Below are 19,881 nucleotides of genomic sequence, written 5' to 3' on the forward strand. Positions count from 1 at the left end.
TAAAATAGCTGTGTTGTTTATCAATTTGTTGAAATAAATGTGAGAGGGGGTGCTACCTGATAGTGAACAGGAGATGCAAAGACTACTGGACAGAACAAAACAGGAAATGTCACTTTTATTGAGAGACCAATGCTCAAAGAAGTAATATAGAGAATAACTGCACAACTCAGATGTCACTGAATGGCCTCCCAACATACTGAGAGAGACACAGGTCACGGAAACAATGCATACACAAAAAGAAACACACAGACACACTGTCACAGACAAAGACACACACAGAAGCACACACAGACTGATTCACATAAAATCATAACTGAGCACAAAATAATGAGGTATCTGTTATGGTTCAGAACCAAGATAATTCAGACTATGCAGAGGAGATGTTTCAAGGGAGACCCAACGACTCTGTGATTACTTTAGAGGGATAAAAAGCCCTGGAGAAGCCAGGTCATAGTGGCACACTACTTTAATCCCAGCACTTGGGAAGCAGAGGCAGGCAGATTTCTGAATTCAAGGACAGCCTGGTCTACAGAGTGAGTTCCAGGACAGCAGGTGCTGCACAGAGAATCCCTGTCACAGGGGACAGAAAAAAAAAACATCTAACAAAAATCACTAGAGTACACTCTTCTTGGTCAGAATTGGGGGCATATATTAAGAAATTTTTTCATGAAGCCTCAGAAATCACACACCAAAACTGAGCCTGTGAGAAGCCTTTCTGTCATCTCTGGTCATCCAGACAACTCCAGACTCTCAGGCCCAGGAATGACCACTCCAACAGCACTCAAAGAAAATGGGACTGACAATATGCTACTCAGGACTTCTCAGTGTGAACCAAGATATATGAAGCCTGCAGAGACCATTTTGAGATAGAGGGGAAAGGGGGTAATAGAGAAGCCACCAAAAGACAGCAATGAAATCCACTTATTTGTCAATTACACAAGGCTGTCATCCCTGCAAACTATTTCCTACCTAGAATCTCACAAGATCCCTGTAAAGCAAATGAGCTACAGGCCTTTACTTCTTCCTTCAAAGCTCTTGCTATTCTCAACAAGGGCTCCAACACAGCATCCTTCAAACTTAAGGCATGTAGTGTTGTGATGTGTAAACAACCTATCACCCTTATTGATTCTAGCAGAGCAGGAACATTTGCATGCCAAACATGCAGTTTCTTGAACCAAGCTACCTCCACAGAGAGCCCTGTAGATGATCACATAAACAAACACTTGGAGGAGACATAGGTGAGTGCCTGGAGTAGTTGGTGGACTGTTGCATTGGATTGTCTATGTTTATGGTTAGACATGAGGGCAATCTGCCTCTGATACACATCATCCTATCTGCTGCTCCTTGGCACTTGAGGCACAGATGTTCTTGCTGGCCTCCTCACAGAACCTCTTTTCTTCCCCACGGGACACTTGCATTCCAGCCTGCTCCAACAGCACCTTTCTGTTCTCATTCGGTAATATCCTCACTTTTTCCTTTAGTTGAGTGCACTCACGGAGGTGGTGTTTCTGCTTGATGCTGATCCACAAAAAAAAATTGGTGATTCCCAGCCAGATTCCATTGGCTTGCCACTACTACAATTCCCATGGTCCCACGAGGGTCCTGAACCCCAGACAGTCCCAGAAGAGTCTACAGTATACATAGCAGCAGCAAACAGAGGCAGGTCAAATCAAGATACCGCCCATGTTCCACAGGACTCAACAAACTTCTGAAAGCCCTGACACCAAGAGTGCACCCTATACATCACAGAAGAGGAAATGTTCTTCATGGTTGATTATAGGTCTGTGGTACCATAAAACCTTCAGCAGGGAGAGGGCTTATCTCCTCTGAGAGAGTTGAGCTGACCCAACATGTGTACACTATTTCCATTTTTGTCTGGAATCCTAGATCTTTTAATCTGTGGTCAGAACCCTAGAGGTTCAGGGTTCCTGGATATTCCCAGCGTGGTGGAAAAGTTTTCTATGTAGAGGTCCTTGAATTTGGAAGAATAAAGATTGGAGGGTCTTGGACACTTTTCACACTTAGGACAAATGAGTCCAAGAGGTACAAATCCAAGACCCTTGCCTCAGGGCAGGGTTCCTAAATAAAAAAAAAGATAACATAGAACCAGAGCCCTTGCGTTTTTTCAAAGTCCTAAAAGGACAGAAGCATTTCCTGCCTAGTTCTGGGGGTCTCAGTTGTGTCACTGACTCACCTGTAGGAATAGTTATCTTTTAACAGTTCCTCGGAGAACTTCATGGAAGCAATTATGGACTGGGTCATTTTATCCATATCCAACATTGTCTTCTCATGTTGTGATTTAATGATGTTGAATTCAGTGTTCATCCTGTGTTAGGTCATGGCCCAATAAGCAAATAATCTGCTGAACTGAGGATTCAATAATCATGTGCAAAAAGGCTGTATCATGGACTACCCAAGCCAATTGCATGCCACATCCTAGTTCCTTAAAACTGGGTCCCCTTGGTGCTAATTAAACTTACTATCCTGGGCAGAGGACAGCAGAGCAAGGAGACCTAATGGAGCTAGCTGACCTTCAAGAGCTTCCTGGGCAAGCATGAAGGAATAGATTACTTCTATGACAATTTTCCAATACACTGTGCCACAGGCAAGGGTCCTATACGTATCTGTAATGACTTTCCTCTCATTTTTAAGGCAGGGATTCTCATTCCTTGGTTCCTGTTGTTATGTGAATTCCCAGAGGACACAACTATTATTTACAGGTGAAAGGCTTTATCACACCTCCTCCCCCAGAAGATTCCTGTGTGACAACCAGGAAACACCAGGAGAAAACTTCCCTGGTGATCACTTTGGACCTCTATGGACTCACACCAACAGGACCTGCAAACTGTGCATCACACAAATCCTCAGACACCATCAAAGGTCCCAGAGCCTCAGTACTGAAAAAAACACACACAGCTAAGTTCACACACATAGACACAATTAGAATGCCAATAAATCCAGAGAGGTGCCATCACTCAGAATATGATGAACAATATCAGAGTAAAGGTGTGATAGCCTGCAGGCATTGCATTCACACACTGAGAGGCAGCAAGTGTGAGCAGGTCCTTCCAGCTGTTGACAGCAACAATCAGATTGCAAGCACCCCAAGGTCAAGTACAAAAGAAGTTGATAATAAACACACAGCACCTTGTTTATCCAACAATTAAACACCTGTCAGGGCAACTTAATTGAATGATGGGAGATGACACACTCCATTCATGGAAGGAAATTGGGTTAACAGATGGCACAATACAGGCAACAGGGTACTGGGCATAATTCCTACCTGTAGTTCAAATTCTCATACATGTAAACGTTCAGGATTCCACACATTTCCTCCATGTCATTGCTGATCTTCCTCATATCCAATTTCAATTCTCTAACTTTATTTATATTTGATATCTGATTAGTGATGTTGGAATTTTGGGTTGAAGTATTTCTAGCAGACCCTGCAGATAGATAAAAACAAATGAATTTGCATACTTGATGGCCCAGGAGAGGGGAGACCATTCTGAGTCCCAAGAAGAAGACTGAGGGAGAGAAAAGGTAAAGACAGGGTGAATCCCTAAAAGAGCAGAAAAGCTATCTTCCAGCTGGTTTGCTAAGCTATGTCCTCTTCCTAATCACCACTGTCAGACATATGCCACACTCCCTATTACAGGACCCCTTGCCCTGAAATCTATAATTTGCCTCAGACATAAAGATATGGGGAACATTGTCAGGTCATATCAGATGTGTTTCAGGGAAATCCTGAAATTCATAGTGCTTAGCACTATCAAGCTCTAATTAATCGAGTGTCTTCAAATCCAAAGTGTCTGAGTCCTCACCACATGACATGACCAGGGAAGCATCCTTCTCTGTTCTTTTCATCAGAGACTCAAGTTACCTACAGTAATCTGGAAGATGAAGTGTTTCAACTCCCTTCCATGAAAGGAATAACACACTGATATTCCCATAGTGCCCACTCCTGGCATTCTTTGCCACTCAAATTGAAATTAAATAGCTCCCAGAAAAGTAGCTGCAGGTTGGTCAATTCCTGGCTCTGTCAAACTAATCATCAGAAATTCTTGACTCTTTGACATTGGCAAAGTCCAAGGCTTCAGCTTGTAAGACCTACTCCTGGAAGGCCCAGCTCAAGCCTACCTCTACCAGGAAGATCCCCAACTCTGCCCAGGACTCACTGTGCCTTCTCCAGAATGATTTCCTTCTTCCTTTTTCATGAGAAAGGATTCCCTCTTCCTTCTTTGTTGGTCTGGTGTCTCCTTCATCGCCATTCTCTTTCTGACATAGCCTGAGCAGCCAGGAAAACATTCCTGCTGGTGATCCCAGAGCAAACAGAAGGGATGAACCACAGGCAGTTGCTGTCACCACAACACAGGTGACAACACAGAAGATTCTAGTTCTCTCCTAGATACAAGAGATTCTCCAAGGAAGGCATTACTGATGATGTCACTAGCAACTTCCATGATCTACCTGCTAACTAGTTCTCCCCAACTTGGTCCTTTTCTGGGGTGCCTCTCCTGGAGCCTCTCATGGACCCGTGGAATCCCCTTTGGAAACCTCTCCTTCCAAAGCTGGAGAATTCTAACTGCTTCATTAGATGTCATGTGCTTTTGAGGGGGAACGTTGGTTAGGACTCTGACATGCTTAAGAGATTTTGTTAGCCCCAAATCTCTAGGGACTGTGGATGTAGTAGATTTTTCTCAACAATAAATATGCCACCTGAGTCAATTCATATGATATATACTCCAATTTCCCAGGGATTTCCTGTATCACAGAGGCAAATATCTTTCTCCTATACGTTTAATTGTATAAAACCTGGATGATATTTGCTAATGGTGCATTCCTTGATAGTGGTCATTCTTTTCATTCTTTCCATACATAAATACATACATATATATGTATGTATATATATATATATATATATATATACACACACACACACACACACACATATATATATATACATATATCCATGTGCTTCACAAAATCTCTGGTTTACAATGCTATCTTTTATAAGGAACACTCCCTATTCTTTCAAACATAGGGGATCAACTACAGGGCAAATATAAATGGTAAACTTGCTGTCCTATCTTCAAAACATTATCTTGCACATGGTCCTGTTCTCAAATACAACCAGACAATTTAAGTGGGCATCATAGAGCAAAGGTCATCCTGGACTGTACATTACTACATTGTAGCCTCATAACCATGACTTCTGCAATATCTGTCTTCCTAAATTGCAAAGTTGAGCAATAAGGATGTTGCGGGTTGTACCATGATGCTGTACTCACAGCAAATATAAGACTCAGGGGGATGGATGATTGCTTTAATGTGTTCTTGGATTCGGTTAGCGAGAATTTTATTGAGTATTTTTGCATCAATATTAGTAAGAGAAATTGGTCTGAAGTTCTCTATCTTTGTTGGATCTTTCTGTGGTTTAGGTATCAGAGTAATTGTGGCTTCATAAAATGAGTTGGGTAGAGTACCTTCTACTTCTATTTTGTGAAATAGTTTGTGCAGAACTGGAATTAGATCTTCTTTGAAGGTCTGATAGAACTCTGCACTAAACCCGTCTGGTCCTGGGCTTTTTTTGGCTGGGAGACTATTAATAACTTCTTTTTTTTTTTTTTTTTTTTTTTTTTTTTTTTTTTTTTTTTTTTTTTTTTATGGAGGGAATTAGATGGGGTCTTTTTTTTTTTTTTTTTTTTTATTTTTTCCATTTTTTATTAGGTATTTAGCTCATTTACATTTCCAATGCTATACCAAAAGTCCCCCTTACCCACCCACCCCCACTCCCCTACCCACCCACTCCCCCCCTTTGGCCCTGGCGTTCCCCTGTACCGGGGCACACAAAGTCTGCGTGTCCAATGGGCCTCTCTTTCCAGTGATGGCCGACTAGGCCATCTTTTGATACATATGCAGCTAGAGCCAAGAGCTCAGGGGTACTGGTTAGTTCATAATGTTGTTCCACCTATAGGGTTGAAGATCCCTTTAGCTCCTTGGGTACTTTCTCTAGCTCCTCCATTGGGAGCCCTGTGATCCATCCATTAGCTGACTGTGAGCATCCACTTCTGTGTTTGCTAGGCCCCGGCATAGTCTCACAAGAGACAGCTACATCTGGGTCCTTTCGATAAAATCTTGCTAGTATATGCAATGGTGTCAGCGTTTGGATGCTGATTATGGGGTGGATCCCTGGATATGGCAGTCTCTACATGGTCCATCCTTTCATCTCAGCTCCAAACTTTGTTTCTGTAACTCCTTCCATGGGTGTTTTGTTCCCACTTCTAAGGAGGGGCATAGTGTCCACATTCAGTCTTCATTTTTCTTGAGTTTCATGTGTTTAGGAAATTGTATCTTATATCGTGGGTATCCTAGGTTTTGGGCTAGTATCCACTTATCAGTGAGTACATATTGTGTGAGTTCCTTTGTGATTGTGTTACCTCACTCAGGATGATGCTCTCCAGGTCCATCCATTTGGCTAGGAATTTCATAAATTCATTCTTTTTAATAGCTGAGTAGTACTCCATTGTGTAGATGTACCACATTTTCTGTATCCATTCCTCTGTTGAGGGGCATCTGGGTTCTTTCCAGTTTCTGGCTATTATAAATAAGGCTGCTATGAACATAGTGGAGCATGTGTCCTTCTTACCAGTTGGGGCTTCTTCTGGATATATGCCCAGGAGAGGTATTGCTGGATCCTCCGGTAGTATTATGTCCAATTTTCTGAGGAACCGCCAGATTGATTTCCAGAGTGGTTGTACAAGCCTGCAATCCCACCAACAATGGAGGAGTGTTCCTCTTTCTCCACATCCTCGCCAGCATCTGCTGTCACCTGAATTTTTGATCTTAGCCATTCTCACTGGTGTGAGGTGGAATCTCAGGGTTGTTTTGATTTGCATTTCCCTGATGATTAAGGATGTTGAACATTTTTTCAGGTGCTTCTCTGCCATTCGGTATTCCTCAGGTGAGAATTCTTTGTTCAGTTCTGAGCCCCATTTTTTAAGGGGGTTATTTGATTTTCTGAGGTCCACCTTCTTGAGTTCTTTATATATGTTGGATATTAGTCCCCTATCTGATTTAGGATAGGTAAAGATCCTTTCCCAGTCTGTTGGTGGTCTTTTTGTCTTATAGACAGTGTCTTTTGCCTTGCAGAAACTTTGGAGTTTCATTAGGTCCCATTTGTCAATTCTCGATCTTACAGCACAAGCCATTGCTGTTCTGTTCAGGAATTTTTCCCCTGTGCCCATATCTTCAAGGCTTTTCCCCACTTTCTCCTCTATAAGTTTCAGTGTCTCTGGTTTTATGTGAAGTTCCTTGATCCACTTAGATTTGACCTTAGTACAAGGAGATAAGTATGGATCGATTCGCATTCTTCTACATGATAACAACCAGTTGTGCCAGCACCAATTGTTGAAAATGCTGTCTTTCTTCCACTGGATGGTTTTGGCTCCCTTGTCGAAGATCAAGTGACCATAGGTGTGTGGGTTCATTTCTGGGTCTTCAATTCTATTCCATTGGTCCACTTGTCTGTCTCTATACCAGTACCATGCAGTTTTTATCACAATTGCTCTGTAGTAAAGCTTTAGGTCAGGCATGGTGATTCCACCAGAGGTTCTTTTATCCTTGAGAAGAGTTTTTGCTATCCTCGGTTTTTTGTTATTCCAGATGAATTTGCAAATTGCTCCTTCTAATTCGTTGAAGAATTGAGTTGGAATTTTAATGGGGATTGCATTGAATCTGTAGATTGCTTTTGGCAAGATAGCCATTTTTACAATGTTGGTCCTGCCAATCCATGAGCATGGGAGATCTTTCCATCTTCTGAGATCTTCTTTAATTTCTTTCTTCAGGGACTTGAAGTTTTTATCATACAGATCTTTCACTTCCTTCGTTAGAGTCACGCCGAGATATTTTATATTATTTGTGGCTATTGAGAAGGGTGTTGTTTCCCTAATTTCTTTCTCAGCCTGTTTATTCTTTGTGTAGAGAAAGGCCATTGACTTGTTTGAGTTAATTTTATATCCAGCTACTTCACCGAAGCTGTTTATCAGGTTTAGGAGTTCTCTGTTGGAATTTTTAGGGTCACTTATATATACTATCATATCATCTGCAAAAAGTGATATTTTGACTTCCTCTTTTCCAATTTGTATCCCCTTGATCTCCTTTTGTTGTCGAATTGCTCTGGCTAATACTTCAAGTACTATGTTGAAAAGGTAGGGAGAAAGTGGGCAGCCTTGTCTAGTCCCTGATTTTAGTGGGATTGCTTCCAGCTTCTCTCCATTTACTTTGATGTTGGCTACCGGTTTGCTGTAGATTGCTTTTATCATGTTTAGGTATTGGCCTTGAATTCCTGATCTTTCCAGAACTTTTATCATGAATGGGTGTTGGATCTTGTCAAATGCTTTTTCTGCATCTAACGAGATGATCATGTGGTTTTTGTCTTTGAGTTTGTTTATATAATGGATTACATTGATGGATTTTCGTATATTAAACCATCCCTGCATCCCTGGAATAAAACCTACTTGGTCAGGATGGATGATTGCTTTAATGTGTTCTTGGATTCGGTTAGCGAGAATTTTATTAAGGATTTTTGCATCGATGTTCATAAGAGAAATTGGTCTGAAGTTCTCTATCTTTGTTGGATCTTTCTGTGGTTTAGGTATCAGAGTAATAGTGGCTTCATAAAATGAGTTGGGTAGAATACCTTCTACTTCTATCTTGTGAAAAAGTTTGTGCAGAACTGGAGTTAGATCTTCTTTGAAGGTCTGATAGAACTCTGCACTAAACCCGTCTGGTCCTGGGCTTTTTTTGGCTGGGAGACTATTAATAACTGCTTCTATTTCTTTAGGGGATATGGGACTGTTTAGAAGGTCAACTTGATCCTGATTCAACTTTGGTACCTGGTATCTGTCCAGAAATTTGTCCATTTCGTCCAGGTTTTCCAGTTTTGTTGAGTATAGCCTTTTGTAGAAGGATCTGATGGTGTTTTGGATTTCTTCAGGATCTGTTGTTATGTCTCCCTTTTCATTTCTGATTTTGTTAATTAGGATTTTGTCCCTGTGCCCTTTAGTGAGTCTAGCTAAGGGTTTATCTATCTTGTTGATTTTCTCAAAGAACCAACTCCTCGTTTGGTTAATTCTTTGAATAGTTCTTCTTGTTTCCACTTGGTTGATTTCACCCCTGAGTTTGATTATTTCCTGCCGTCTACTCCTCTTGGGTGAATTTGCTTCCTTTTTTTCTAGAGCTTTTAGATGTGTTGTCAAGCTGCTAGTATGTGCTCTCTCCCGTTTTTTCTTGAAGGCACTCATAGCTATGAGTTTCCCTCTTAGAAATGCTTTCATTGTGTCCCAAAGGTTTGGGTACGTTGTGGCTTCATTTTCATTAAACTCTAAAAAGTCTTTAATTTCTTTCTTTATTCCTTCCTTGACCAAGGTATCATTGAGAAGAGTGTTGTTCAGTTTCCATGTGAATGTTGGCTTTCTGTTATTTATTTTGTTATTGAAGATCAGCCTTAGTGCATGGTGATCTGATAGGATACATGGGACAATTTCAATATTTTTGAATCTGTTGAGGCCTGATTTGTGACCTATTATGTGGTCAATTTTGGAGAAGGTACCATGAGGTGCTGAGAAGAAGGTATATCCTTTTGTTTTAGGGAAAAATGTTCTGTAGATATCTGTCAGATCCATTTGTTTCATCACTTCTGTTAGTTTCAGTGTGTCCCTGTTTAGTTTCTGTTTCCATGATCTGTCCATTGGTGAAAGTGGTGTGTTGAAGTCTCCCACTATTATTGTGTGAGGCGCAATGTGTGCTTTGAGCTTTACTAAAGTTTCTTTAGTGAATGTGGCTGCTCTTGTATTTGGAGCATAGATATTCAGAATTGAGAGTTCCTCTTGGAGGATTTTACCTTTGATGAGAATGAAGTGTCCCTCCTTGTCTTTTTTGATGACTTTGGGTTGGAAGTCAATCTTATCAGATATTAGGATGGCTACTCCTGCTTGTTTCTTCATACCATTTGCTTGGAAAATTGTTTTCCAGCCTTTCATTCTGAGGTAGTGTCTATCTTTTTCTCTGAGATGAGTTTCCTGTAAGCAGCAAAATGTTGGGTCTTGTTTGTGTAGCCAGTTTGTTAGTCTATGTCTTTTTATTGGCGAGTTGAGACCATTGATGTTAAGAGATATTAAGGAAAAGTAATTGTTGCTTCCTGTTATTTTAGTTGTTAAAGGTGGCATTCTGTTCTTGTGGCTGTCTTCTTTTAGGTTTGTTGAGGGATTACCTTCTTGTTTTTTCTAGGGCATTGTTCCCGTTCTTGTATTGGTTTTTTTCTGTTATTATCCTTTGAAGGGCTGGATTCGTGGAGAGATAATGCGTGAATTTGGTTTTGTCGTGGAATACTTTGGTTTCTCCCTCTATGATAATTGAGAGTTTGGCTGGGTATAGTAGCCTGGGCTGCAGTTTGTGTTCTCTTAGTGTCTGTATAACATCTGTCCAGGCTCTTCTGGCTTTCATAGTCTCTGGTGAAAAATCTGGTGTAATTCTGATAGGCTTGCCTTTATATGTTACTTGACCTTTTTCCCTTACTGCTTTTAGTATTCTATCTTTATTTAGTGCATTTGATGTTCTGATTATTATGTGTCGGGAGGAATTTCTTTTCTGGTCCAGTCTATTTGGAGTTCTGTAGGCTTCTTGTATGTTCATATGCATCTCATTCTTTAGATTTGGGAAGTTTTCTTCAATAATTTTGTTGAAGATGTTTGCTGGACCTTTGAGTTGAAAATCTTCATTCTCATCCACTCCTATTATCCGTACGTTTGGTCTTCTTATTGTGTCCTGGATTTCCTGGATATTTTGAGTTAGGATCTTTTTGCATTTTCCATTTTCTTTGATTGTTGTGCCGATGTTCTCTATGGAATCTTCTGCACCTGAGATTCTCTCTTCCATCTCTTGTATTCTGTTGCTGATGCTCAAATCTATGGTTCCAGATTTCTTTCCTAGGGTTTCTATCTCTAGTGTTGCCTCGCTTTGAGTTTTCTTTATTGTGTCTACTTCCCTTTTTAGGTCTAGTATGGTTTTGTTCATTTCCATCACCTGTTTGTATGTTTTTTCCTCTTTTTCTGTAAGGACTTCTACCTGTTTGATTGTGTTTTCCTGTTTTTCTTTAAGGACTTGTAACTCTTTAGCAGTGTTCTCCTGTATTTCTTTAAGTGATTTATTAAAGTCCTTCTTGATGTCCTCTACCATCATCATGAGATATGCTTTTAAATCTAGGTCTAGGTTCTCAGGTGTGTTGGGGTTCCCTGGACTGGGCGAAGTGGGTGTGCTGGGTTCTGGTGATGGTGAGTGGTCTTGGTTCCTGTTAGTAAGATTCCTCCGTTTACCTTTCGCCATCTGGTAATCTCTGGAGTTAGTAGTTATAGTTGACTCTGTTTAGAGATTGTTCTTCTGGTGATTCTGTTACCGTCTATCAGCAGACCTGGGAGACAGATTCTCTCCTCTGAGTTTCAGTGCTCAGAGCACTCTCTGCTGGCAAGCTCTCTTACAGGGAAGGTGCGCAGATATCTTGTATTTGGACCTCCTCCTGGCCGAAGAAGAAGGCCCAAAACAGGACCTTTCTCAGACACTGTGTTGCTTTGGCAGTTCCCAGGTGGTACAGACTCTCACCTAAGCAGACTAAATTCCTAAGTTCCTTGGAGTCCCGGGACCAAGATGGCGACCGCTGCTGCTGTGGCTTAGGTCGCCTCCCCAGCCGGGCGGGCACCTGTCCTCTGGTCCGGAAGGTGGCTGGCTGTCCCCGGCCCACACAGGGTGCTGCCTCAGCGCCTCTGTGCTTCTGCCTGTTCCAGAGGCTGTCAGGTTCTCTGGCGCACCCTCTCACCTGTTCAGACTAATTTCCTAAGTTCGGCGGGTCCCGGACCAAGATGGCGACCGCTGCTGCTGTGGCTTAGGCCGCCTCCCCAGCCGGGTGGGCACCTGTCCTCTGGTCCGGAAGGTGGCCGGCTGTCCCCGGCCCACGCAGGGTGCTGCCTCAGCGCCTCTGTGCTTCCGCCTGTTCCAGAAGCTGTCAGGTTCTCTGGCGCACCCTCTCACCTGTTCAGACTAATTTCCTAAGTTCGGCGGGTCCCGGACCAAGATCTATTAATAACTTCTTATATTTCTTTAGGGGATATGGAACTGTTTAGATCGTTAACTTGATCCTGATTTAACTTTGGTACCTGGTATCTGTCCAGAAATTTGTCCATTTCGTCCAGGTTTTCCAGTTTTGTTCAGTATAGCCTTTTTTAGAAGCATCTGATGGTGTTTTGGATTTCTTCGGGATCTGTTGTTATGTCTCCCTCCTTTATTGCCGGTGGGATTGCAAGCTTGTACAACCACTCTGGAAATCAGTCTGGCGGTTCCTCAGAAAATTGGACATAGTAATACCAGAAGATCCCGTAATACCTCTCCTGGGCATATATCCAGAAGATGTCCCAACCGGTAAGAAGGACACATGTTCCACTATGTTCATAGCAGCTTTATTTATAATAGCCAGAAGCTGGAAAGGACCCAGATGCCCCTCAACAGAGGAATGGATACAAAAAATGTGGTACATCTACACAATGGAGTACTACTCAGCTATTAAAAAGAATGAATTTATGAAATTCCTAGGCAAATGGTTGGACCTGGAGGGCATCATCCTGAGTGAGGTAACACAATCACAATAGAACTCAAATAATATGTACTCACTGATAAGTGGATATTAGCCCTGAAACTTAATATATTGAGATATAAGGTACAATTTGCAAAACACATGAAACTGAAGAAGAACGAAGACCAAAGTGTGTACACTTTGCCTCTTCTTAGAATTGATAACAATCACCCATGGAAGGAGTTACAGAGACAAAGTTTGGAGCTGAGACAAAAGGGTAGACCATCAAGAGACTGCCATATCCAGGGATCCATCCCATAATTAGCCTCCAAATGATGACACCATTGCATACACTAGCAAGCATTTAGTGCAAGGACCATGATATAGCCATCTCTTGTGAGACTAGGCTGGGGCCTAACAAACACAGAAGTGGATGCTCACAGTCAACTATTGGATAGATCACAGGGCCCCCAATGGAGGAGCTAGAGAAAGTACCCAAGGAGCTAAAGGGATCTGCAACCCTATAGGTAGAACAACATTATGAACTAACCAGTACCCCGGAGCTCTTGTCTCTAGCTGCATACGTATCAAAAGATGGCCTAGTCGACCATCACTGGAAAGAGAGGCCCGCTGGACAGGCAAACTCTATATGCCCTAGTACAGGGGAACACCAGGGCCAAAAAATGGGAATGGGTGGGTAGGGGAGGTGGGGGTGTGGGAGGCTTTTGGGATAGCATTGGAAATGTAATTGAGGAAAATATGTAATAAAAAAAATTAAAAAAAAAGACTCAGAGGGTGGGGCTGGGAGTGCAATGACCTGAGTTAAGATGAAACCTCAATTTTAATGTGTCTATAAGTTCAGGATGCTTTCTCTTTGGCATTATCATCTCTGGCTTCTGTGTTCTTATGCTGCCTTTGCTGAACCTGTGCTATAATACCCCCTAACCTCACAGATAAAGAGTGAAAAATCATGTATGTCTTCTTTGGGAAAACATCTGAATTTCACTACCTTCTTGAGCCACACAATATCAATATGCAGAGCTCAAAAATCAGGGGAAGATAGGTGATGGCTTCAAAGATGAGGGCTTTTTCTTCCAATGATGGCACATATTGTTGCAATGTGATTTTTCCTTTTCTCTTTCACTAAGGGTGGCTTGCGTGTTTGCTGGCCTAAAGTATCCTGGATCCAACAACAAGGGGCTTACTCTATACAGGCTCAGTTTTACCAAGAAAAGGATTGTTGCAGAATCATACCATGGCAGTAAGAAGGTTAACTACACTGTCGTAGGTCCAGCTGACCTGGTAGAGAACTGAAGACCTGAGCTATCTGGGGAAAGGAAGCAGCATGCAGTGTCACACAGCTCTCTCTGAGGCAACTGCTAGAACTGGAATAGGGATGTTTGTTTGTTTGTTTATTATAAATACATACAAACCTTAGCCAGAGTTGGTACATAACTGTAATCCCAGCACTAAGAAGGTTTTTTAAAAATTGTTGTTGTTAATATTCCTGTTGTTTCTATTGGTTTTGTTTTGAACTCTCCCAGCTCTTTGCACTGGAAGCAGAAAATTAAGCCCATGCTCTGTACAGTCCTATCATTCACTTTAATCAGTGATTTTATTCTTAGCAACCACTCCTCAGATGATCTCATTACTCACTTTCAAATAAGGAAAACAGTCATACAGACATTAGTTAACTTCTATGGTCTCACGTAACCAACTCATCATGACTGTAGAGTGGCATCCCAATCTTTGGAATACCCAAGCTTCTATTTTTGAGATGACAGGCCTCTGTGGAAGACTCCATTAGCTGACAGAGGACCTGGAATGGCTGCCACCTGAAGGCCAGGGCTGCCCCTCCAGTGTCTCTGAAGCTTGAGGCAGAACAGGAACACTTGGCCACAGCTGGTTCAGGTCTGTGTTTTGGATGAGCCCTGAGACCTGGATGAACAGTGTCTCTAGAATTCTGGTGAAGGTGACCACAAACACTTAGACTTGAGGAGAATAATAGATCTTTGGGATGAACATCTTTCTTTTTTATTTATGTTTGCAACGTGCATACTTTATGTCAATAACAAAGGCACCCTAGTTTACAACATCTAGTCTATCTGGGTGTTAAACTGATTGCCTGTGTATACACTAGAATTACTATAACAATACATTTTGTGCCATTTTGTTAAATAATTAAATATTTTTGTATTAATATCTATTTACTTATTCACTTTACACTCTGCTTACTGCCCCGTGACACCCATAATCTTTCCCCAATATTCCTGGCCCCTTCTTTTCTGAGGGAATATGGGACAGCTATCTCAGGTCATCCCTTCTCCTACCAAAACTAAGTGACCCTGTCCTGGAGAAAGGTGCTGAGGGTGCTGGGAATGAATGACTTCTGCTTGGCTTTCTTCTTGCTCCACTTGGCTGGCTTTGACCAGTTCGTGCAGAACTTTCCTTGAACTTGGTACTTCATCCTGATGGTCCATAAAAAGCACTGTTTTGATTAATGTTTGAGAGTATATTTCCATCAAACCTACTCCCACTAGTATACTAACAATGACAAAGGAAATTAGATATGAGACATCTATTCCAGGAGTTTCCAATTGTTCTCAGACCAGCAGTAGAAAAGCCGACAAAGCTGACAAAGGTGAGGTCACACAGGGACCTGAGAGCATACTGCTGCTTTCCTAAAGAATGTTCTAGAGGATTAGCATATCTAGACTCCCATAGATTCGTGTGCACTGGACACCAAAGGGCTCAACATACTTTGCTTTTGTCACTAAGCTTCTCCAAGTATTAGAAGCCCCCCAATTTAGAGGGATTTGAAGGTATAAATAAGTCCCAGTGGCTAGAGGTATCTCAAAAAATGTGTAAGAACAGAGAACTGCTTGAGAATCAGAAAGACAAGAGCAAAGTCATAGCCCAATAAGAAAATCTGAGTAACAAGCCATCAAGTGAAAACTGAAAGTAGCAGGCCATGCACCAGTAAGGTTGGTCCTTGTCTCTCAGGTAGATCAATCTGAAAATTTCTGAGGAACTCCATATTGGTTTCCAGAGTTGCCATAGCACTTTGCAGTCCCACCAGAAATGGAAGAATGTTCCTCTTTCTTCAAATTCTCACCAACATATGCTTTCACATGAGTTTTTTTGATCTTAGCATTCTTCACTGGAAAGTATACTGCTGGAAACCAGCCTCAGGGTCATTTTGGTTTTCATTTCTCTGAAGACAAAGGACGTTGCACACTTCTTCAGTGCTTCTCAGCCATTCAAGATGAGTTGTTGTGAATGTTGTGTTTAGTTCTCTACCACATTTTTAGATTGTGTTCTTAGCTCTTATGGTGGTTATCTACTTGAGTTCTTTATATATTTTGGATATTAGTGCTCCACTGGATGGGGGGTTAGTGAACATTTTTCTCCCAATATGTAGTTTGTCAATCTGTCCTACTGGCTATGCCCTTTGTCTTATAGAAGCTTTTCAGTTTCTTGTGGCCCATTTATAAACTTTGATGTTAGAGTCTGAGCTATTGGAGTTCCCGTTTATAACATTTATCCCCATTTCCATAAGTTTGAGGCTCTTTCCTGCTTTCTCTTCAGTTAGATTCAGTGAATCTGGTTTTATGTTGAGATCTTTAATCAACCTGGACTTGAGTATTGTGCCAGGTGACAAATATGCATCTACTTTCTTTTTTCTACATACTTACTCCCAGTTAGACCAGCGACATTTATTTTAGGTGTTTCTTTTTTCTATTGTATATTTTTTAATTTGGCGAAGATCAAGTGTCCATAAGTATAGTTTAATTTCTGGGTCTTCATTTTTTTTTCTATTTTAAAACACTTTAATCTTACATTTCAAATGTTAGCCATTTTTTCTGGTTACCTGCCTAGAACCCACTTATCTCATGCCCCTTCCACCTGCTTCTATGAGGGTGCTCCTAGAGGATGACTCGTGTGCTACAAAGGGCCTGGCTGGAGAAGTGACCCAAGCCCTTGGAAGAGCCCAGAAGATCGTGAGTTGGATCCCAGACATTGGACGGTTGGAGATTGACTTTTCCTTTTGATTGTGACTGTGCCCTGATATTTTCCTCTTGAAGGAAGAAACTGTTTTAGTGGAGCCCACAGTTGAGACTTTTAATTGTAAAAAGACTTTGAATTTTAAAAGAGATGGATATTTTAAAGAGATTGAAATTTTAAGAATATGTAAAGACTGTGGGACTTTTAAAGTTATTTAGAACACAGTGTTCTCTTACTACCCTGACATTCCCCTACACTGGGGCATCGAGCCTTTAAAGGACCAAGGGCCTTTCCTCTCATTGATGTCCAACAAGGACGTCATCTGGCACAATGTGCCTAGAGCCATGGGTTACTCCATGTGTGATTGGTGGTTTAGTCCCTGGGAGTTCTAGGGGATATGATTGGTTGATATTGTTGTTCTTCCTATGGTTGCAACCCCCTATAGCTCATTCAGTCCTTTCTCCAACTCTTCCACTGGGGACTCTATATTCAATCCAAAGAGTGGCTGCAAAAATGTGCCTTATTATTTGTCACTCTCATGTGGAGCCTCTGAGGAGACACCTATAGCAGGATCCTGTCAGAAAGCACTTATTGTCATCTTCCATATTGTCTGGGTTTGGTGTCTATATGTGGGATGGATCTCCAGGTGGGGAAGGCTCAGGATGGCTTTTGCTTCATTCTCTGCTCTACACCTTGTCTCCACATTTCCTCCTGTGACTATTATGTTCATCCTTCTTTTTTTTTTTTTTTTTGACTTTCAATATTGTCTGCTATGTTTATATGCTGGCTCTTTCTTGTTTTTTAACCTTTTTATCATATGTCCTGGGAGATTCAGACTAATGGAGCCCATATCTGTTCATAAGCCCAGGCATATATAAATGACCTTCCCAGGTGTTCTCCATTTCCTTGTTAGCATTTCCTTCAAGGATAGGGAGTAAAAGCCAGGGAGTCAAAGCAAAGGCATAGAGAGGGATTGTGAATTGTGATGCTCAGATTTCTAAAGCAGGGAATATACAAAGCCTAAAAGAGAAATAAGGGAAAGCTTATCTATCCTTAGAATGCAGGTGGGGGACACATACAGAAGTAGAGGACAGCAGGGTTTCAGGAAGTATCTTGTTATTACCATATTAGGACTCTTTGGGTATCAAACAGAAACCCAAAGCAAACTAACTTAAGCAGAAAGAGGGGATTATTTATACAAGACACAAGGTATCATAGAATACAGGGGCAGAAATGCAGTTGAAGGGTCAGCAATTAAAGGGATGACTGGAGCCACTGGGAACTGGGAGGCTTCCATGATGAGCCATTGCTTCTCCTGCCATTTGCATTTCCTGGGAAGAGTGAATTTCTCAGCTGATTGGTGCATATGACAGATACCAGATGGCCACCCTCAGCTCCCAAGGTAACAGAAAGACTTGGCCATGTTTTTTCCAGTTTCACCACCTTAGTCTGACATCTCTGGTTAGGAAGAATAAGACATCTCTAACTTTAATCACCTGTGATCAAAATCAAGCTTCAGCATAAAATCCTGATTTCTAGGAATTAAGAATAAAAAAGTAGCCAGGAACTGTTGTAAGCTAGGGTGATCGTTGAAAGTGGCCACTCTTAATGTTACAATCCGGAATCTAGAGGTAAGAGAGGGAAAAATCCAAGGCCAGGAACATGAAGAAACTGATTGGTACATAACTGGTTAGACTCATAAATTGACCCCACATAACAATTTCAAGTTTGCTTATTTCTCTCAAATATTTCTAGTATACCTTTTCAATGGATTCCCCTTCTTGCTCTAGTAATGTGTTGTGGAAATTCCTACTTACCTGGTCATTCTGGGCTCCTCACTGGGAACATCCCACTCCATTCCACATCCCTTTTTTGCCTATGAAAATTATATTCATTCATTAAAGGTTAGCTTAACCCTTCATCTGTTTATTAATCTTTTTGTATTCCTACCAAATTTGCTAATTTAACTTTTATTAAATAAACTTTTCCAAACAGACTATATGGTCCTTTAGGTCAAAGACAGTGTTTGTGTCCTTTGTGATTCTTTGAAAATTCTAAGTATGAATGTAATTAGTTAAATATAACTGCAGTAATCAGAGAACATTCAAACGCCAGATGAAAAGGAGTAGGAGAGGTGGGGTCTAAGTAAAATGGTGTGCTATGGTGTGACAGTAGGAGAGGTGGGTCTAAGTCAGATGGTGTGCTATAGTGTGACAGTAGGAGAGGTGGGCCTAAGTCAGATGGTGTGCTATGGTGTGACAGTAGGAGAAGTGGGCATAAGTAAGATGGTGTGCTATTGTGTGACAGTAGGAGAGGTGGGTCTAAGTCAGATGGTGTGCTATGGTGTGACAGTAGGAGAGGTGGGTCTAAGTCAGATGGTGTGCTATGGTGTGACAGTAGAAGAAGTGGGCCTAAGTAAGATGGTGTGCTATGGTGTGACAGTAGGAGAGGTGGGTCTAAGTCAGATGGTGTGCTATGGTGTGACAGTAGAAGAAGTGGGCCTAAGTAAGATGGTGTGCTATGGTGTGACAGTAGGAGAGGTGGGTCTAAGTCAGATGGTGTGTGATGGTGTGACAGTAGGAGAGGTGGGTCTAAGTCAGATGGTGTGCTATGGTGTGACAGTAGGAGAGGTGGGTCTAAGTAAGATGGTGTGTGATGGTGTGACAGTAGGAGAGGTGGGTCTAAGTAAGATGGTGTGCTATGGTGTGACAGTAGGAGAGGTGGGTCTAAGTCAGATGGTGTGCTATGGTGTGACAGTAGGAGAGGTGGGTCTAAGTCAGATGGTGTGCTATGGTGTGACAGTAGGAGAGGTGGGTCTAAGTCAGATGGTGTGCTATGGTGTGACAGTAGGAGAGGTGGGTCTAAGTCAGATGGTGTGCTATGGTGTGACAGTAGGAGAGGTGGGTCTAAGTCAGATGGTGTGCTATGGTGTGACAGTAGGAGAGGTGGGTCTAAGTCAGATGGTGTGCTATGGTGTGACAGTAGGAGAGGTGGGTCTAAGTCAGATGGTGTGTTATGGTGTGACAGTAGAAGAGGTGGGTCCAAGTCAGATGGTGTGCTATGGTGTGACAGTAAGAGAGGTGGGTCTAAGTCAGATGGTGTGTGATGGTGTGACAGTAGGAGAGGTGGGTCTAAGTCAGATGTTGTGGGATGGTGTGATTATAAGTAAACACCATTTGCAGTGTACCTTTTAAAACAATTCGAAAATTATAAAAGACTGGCTGATTGTAATAATTGAAGAATACATTAATTAG

General features: G+C 41.7%; 1 protein-coding gene across 6 annotated transcripts in view; it reads right to left on the reverse strand.

The window, feature by feature from the left end:
• Positions 1-1,011: 1,011 nt before the first annotated feature.
• The window catches only part of Gm3629 (predicted gene 3629), a 65,174-nt gene continuing 46,304 nt past the window's right edge, over positions 1,012-19,881 (reverse strand). For 4 of the 6 annotated variants that reach the window (XM_030248172.1, XM_030248173.1, XM_030248175.1 and 1 more), the window contains 3 exons: positions 3,284-3,446; positions 2,195-2,326; positions 1,012-1,518 (listed from right to left, as the gene is read on the reverse strand). In XM_030248172.1, the coding sequence (XP_030104032.1) occupies positions 1,326-1,518; positions 2,195-2,326; positions 3,284-3,446 (488 nt within the window). In that variant the 3' untranslated portion in view covers positions 1,012-1,325. Of the gene's footprint in view, positions 1,519-2,194; positions 2,363-3,283; positions 3,447-18,444; positions 18,504-19,881 lie in introns of those variants that run through there. The other 2 variants (XM_030248179.1, XM_030248176.1) reach the window with 2 other exon arrangements.

Source organism: Mus musculus, chromosome 14 (assembly GCF_000001635.26).
Source record: "Mus musculus strain C57BL/6J chromosome 14, GRCm38.p6 C57BL/6J".
Lineage (NCBI taxonomy): Eukaryota > Metazoa > Chordata > Mammalia > Rodentia > Muridae > Mus > Mus musculus.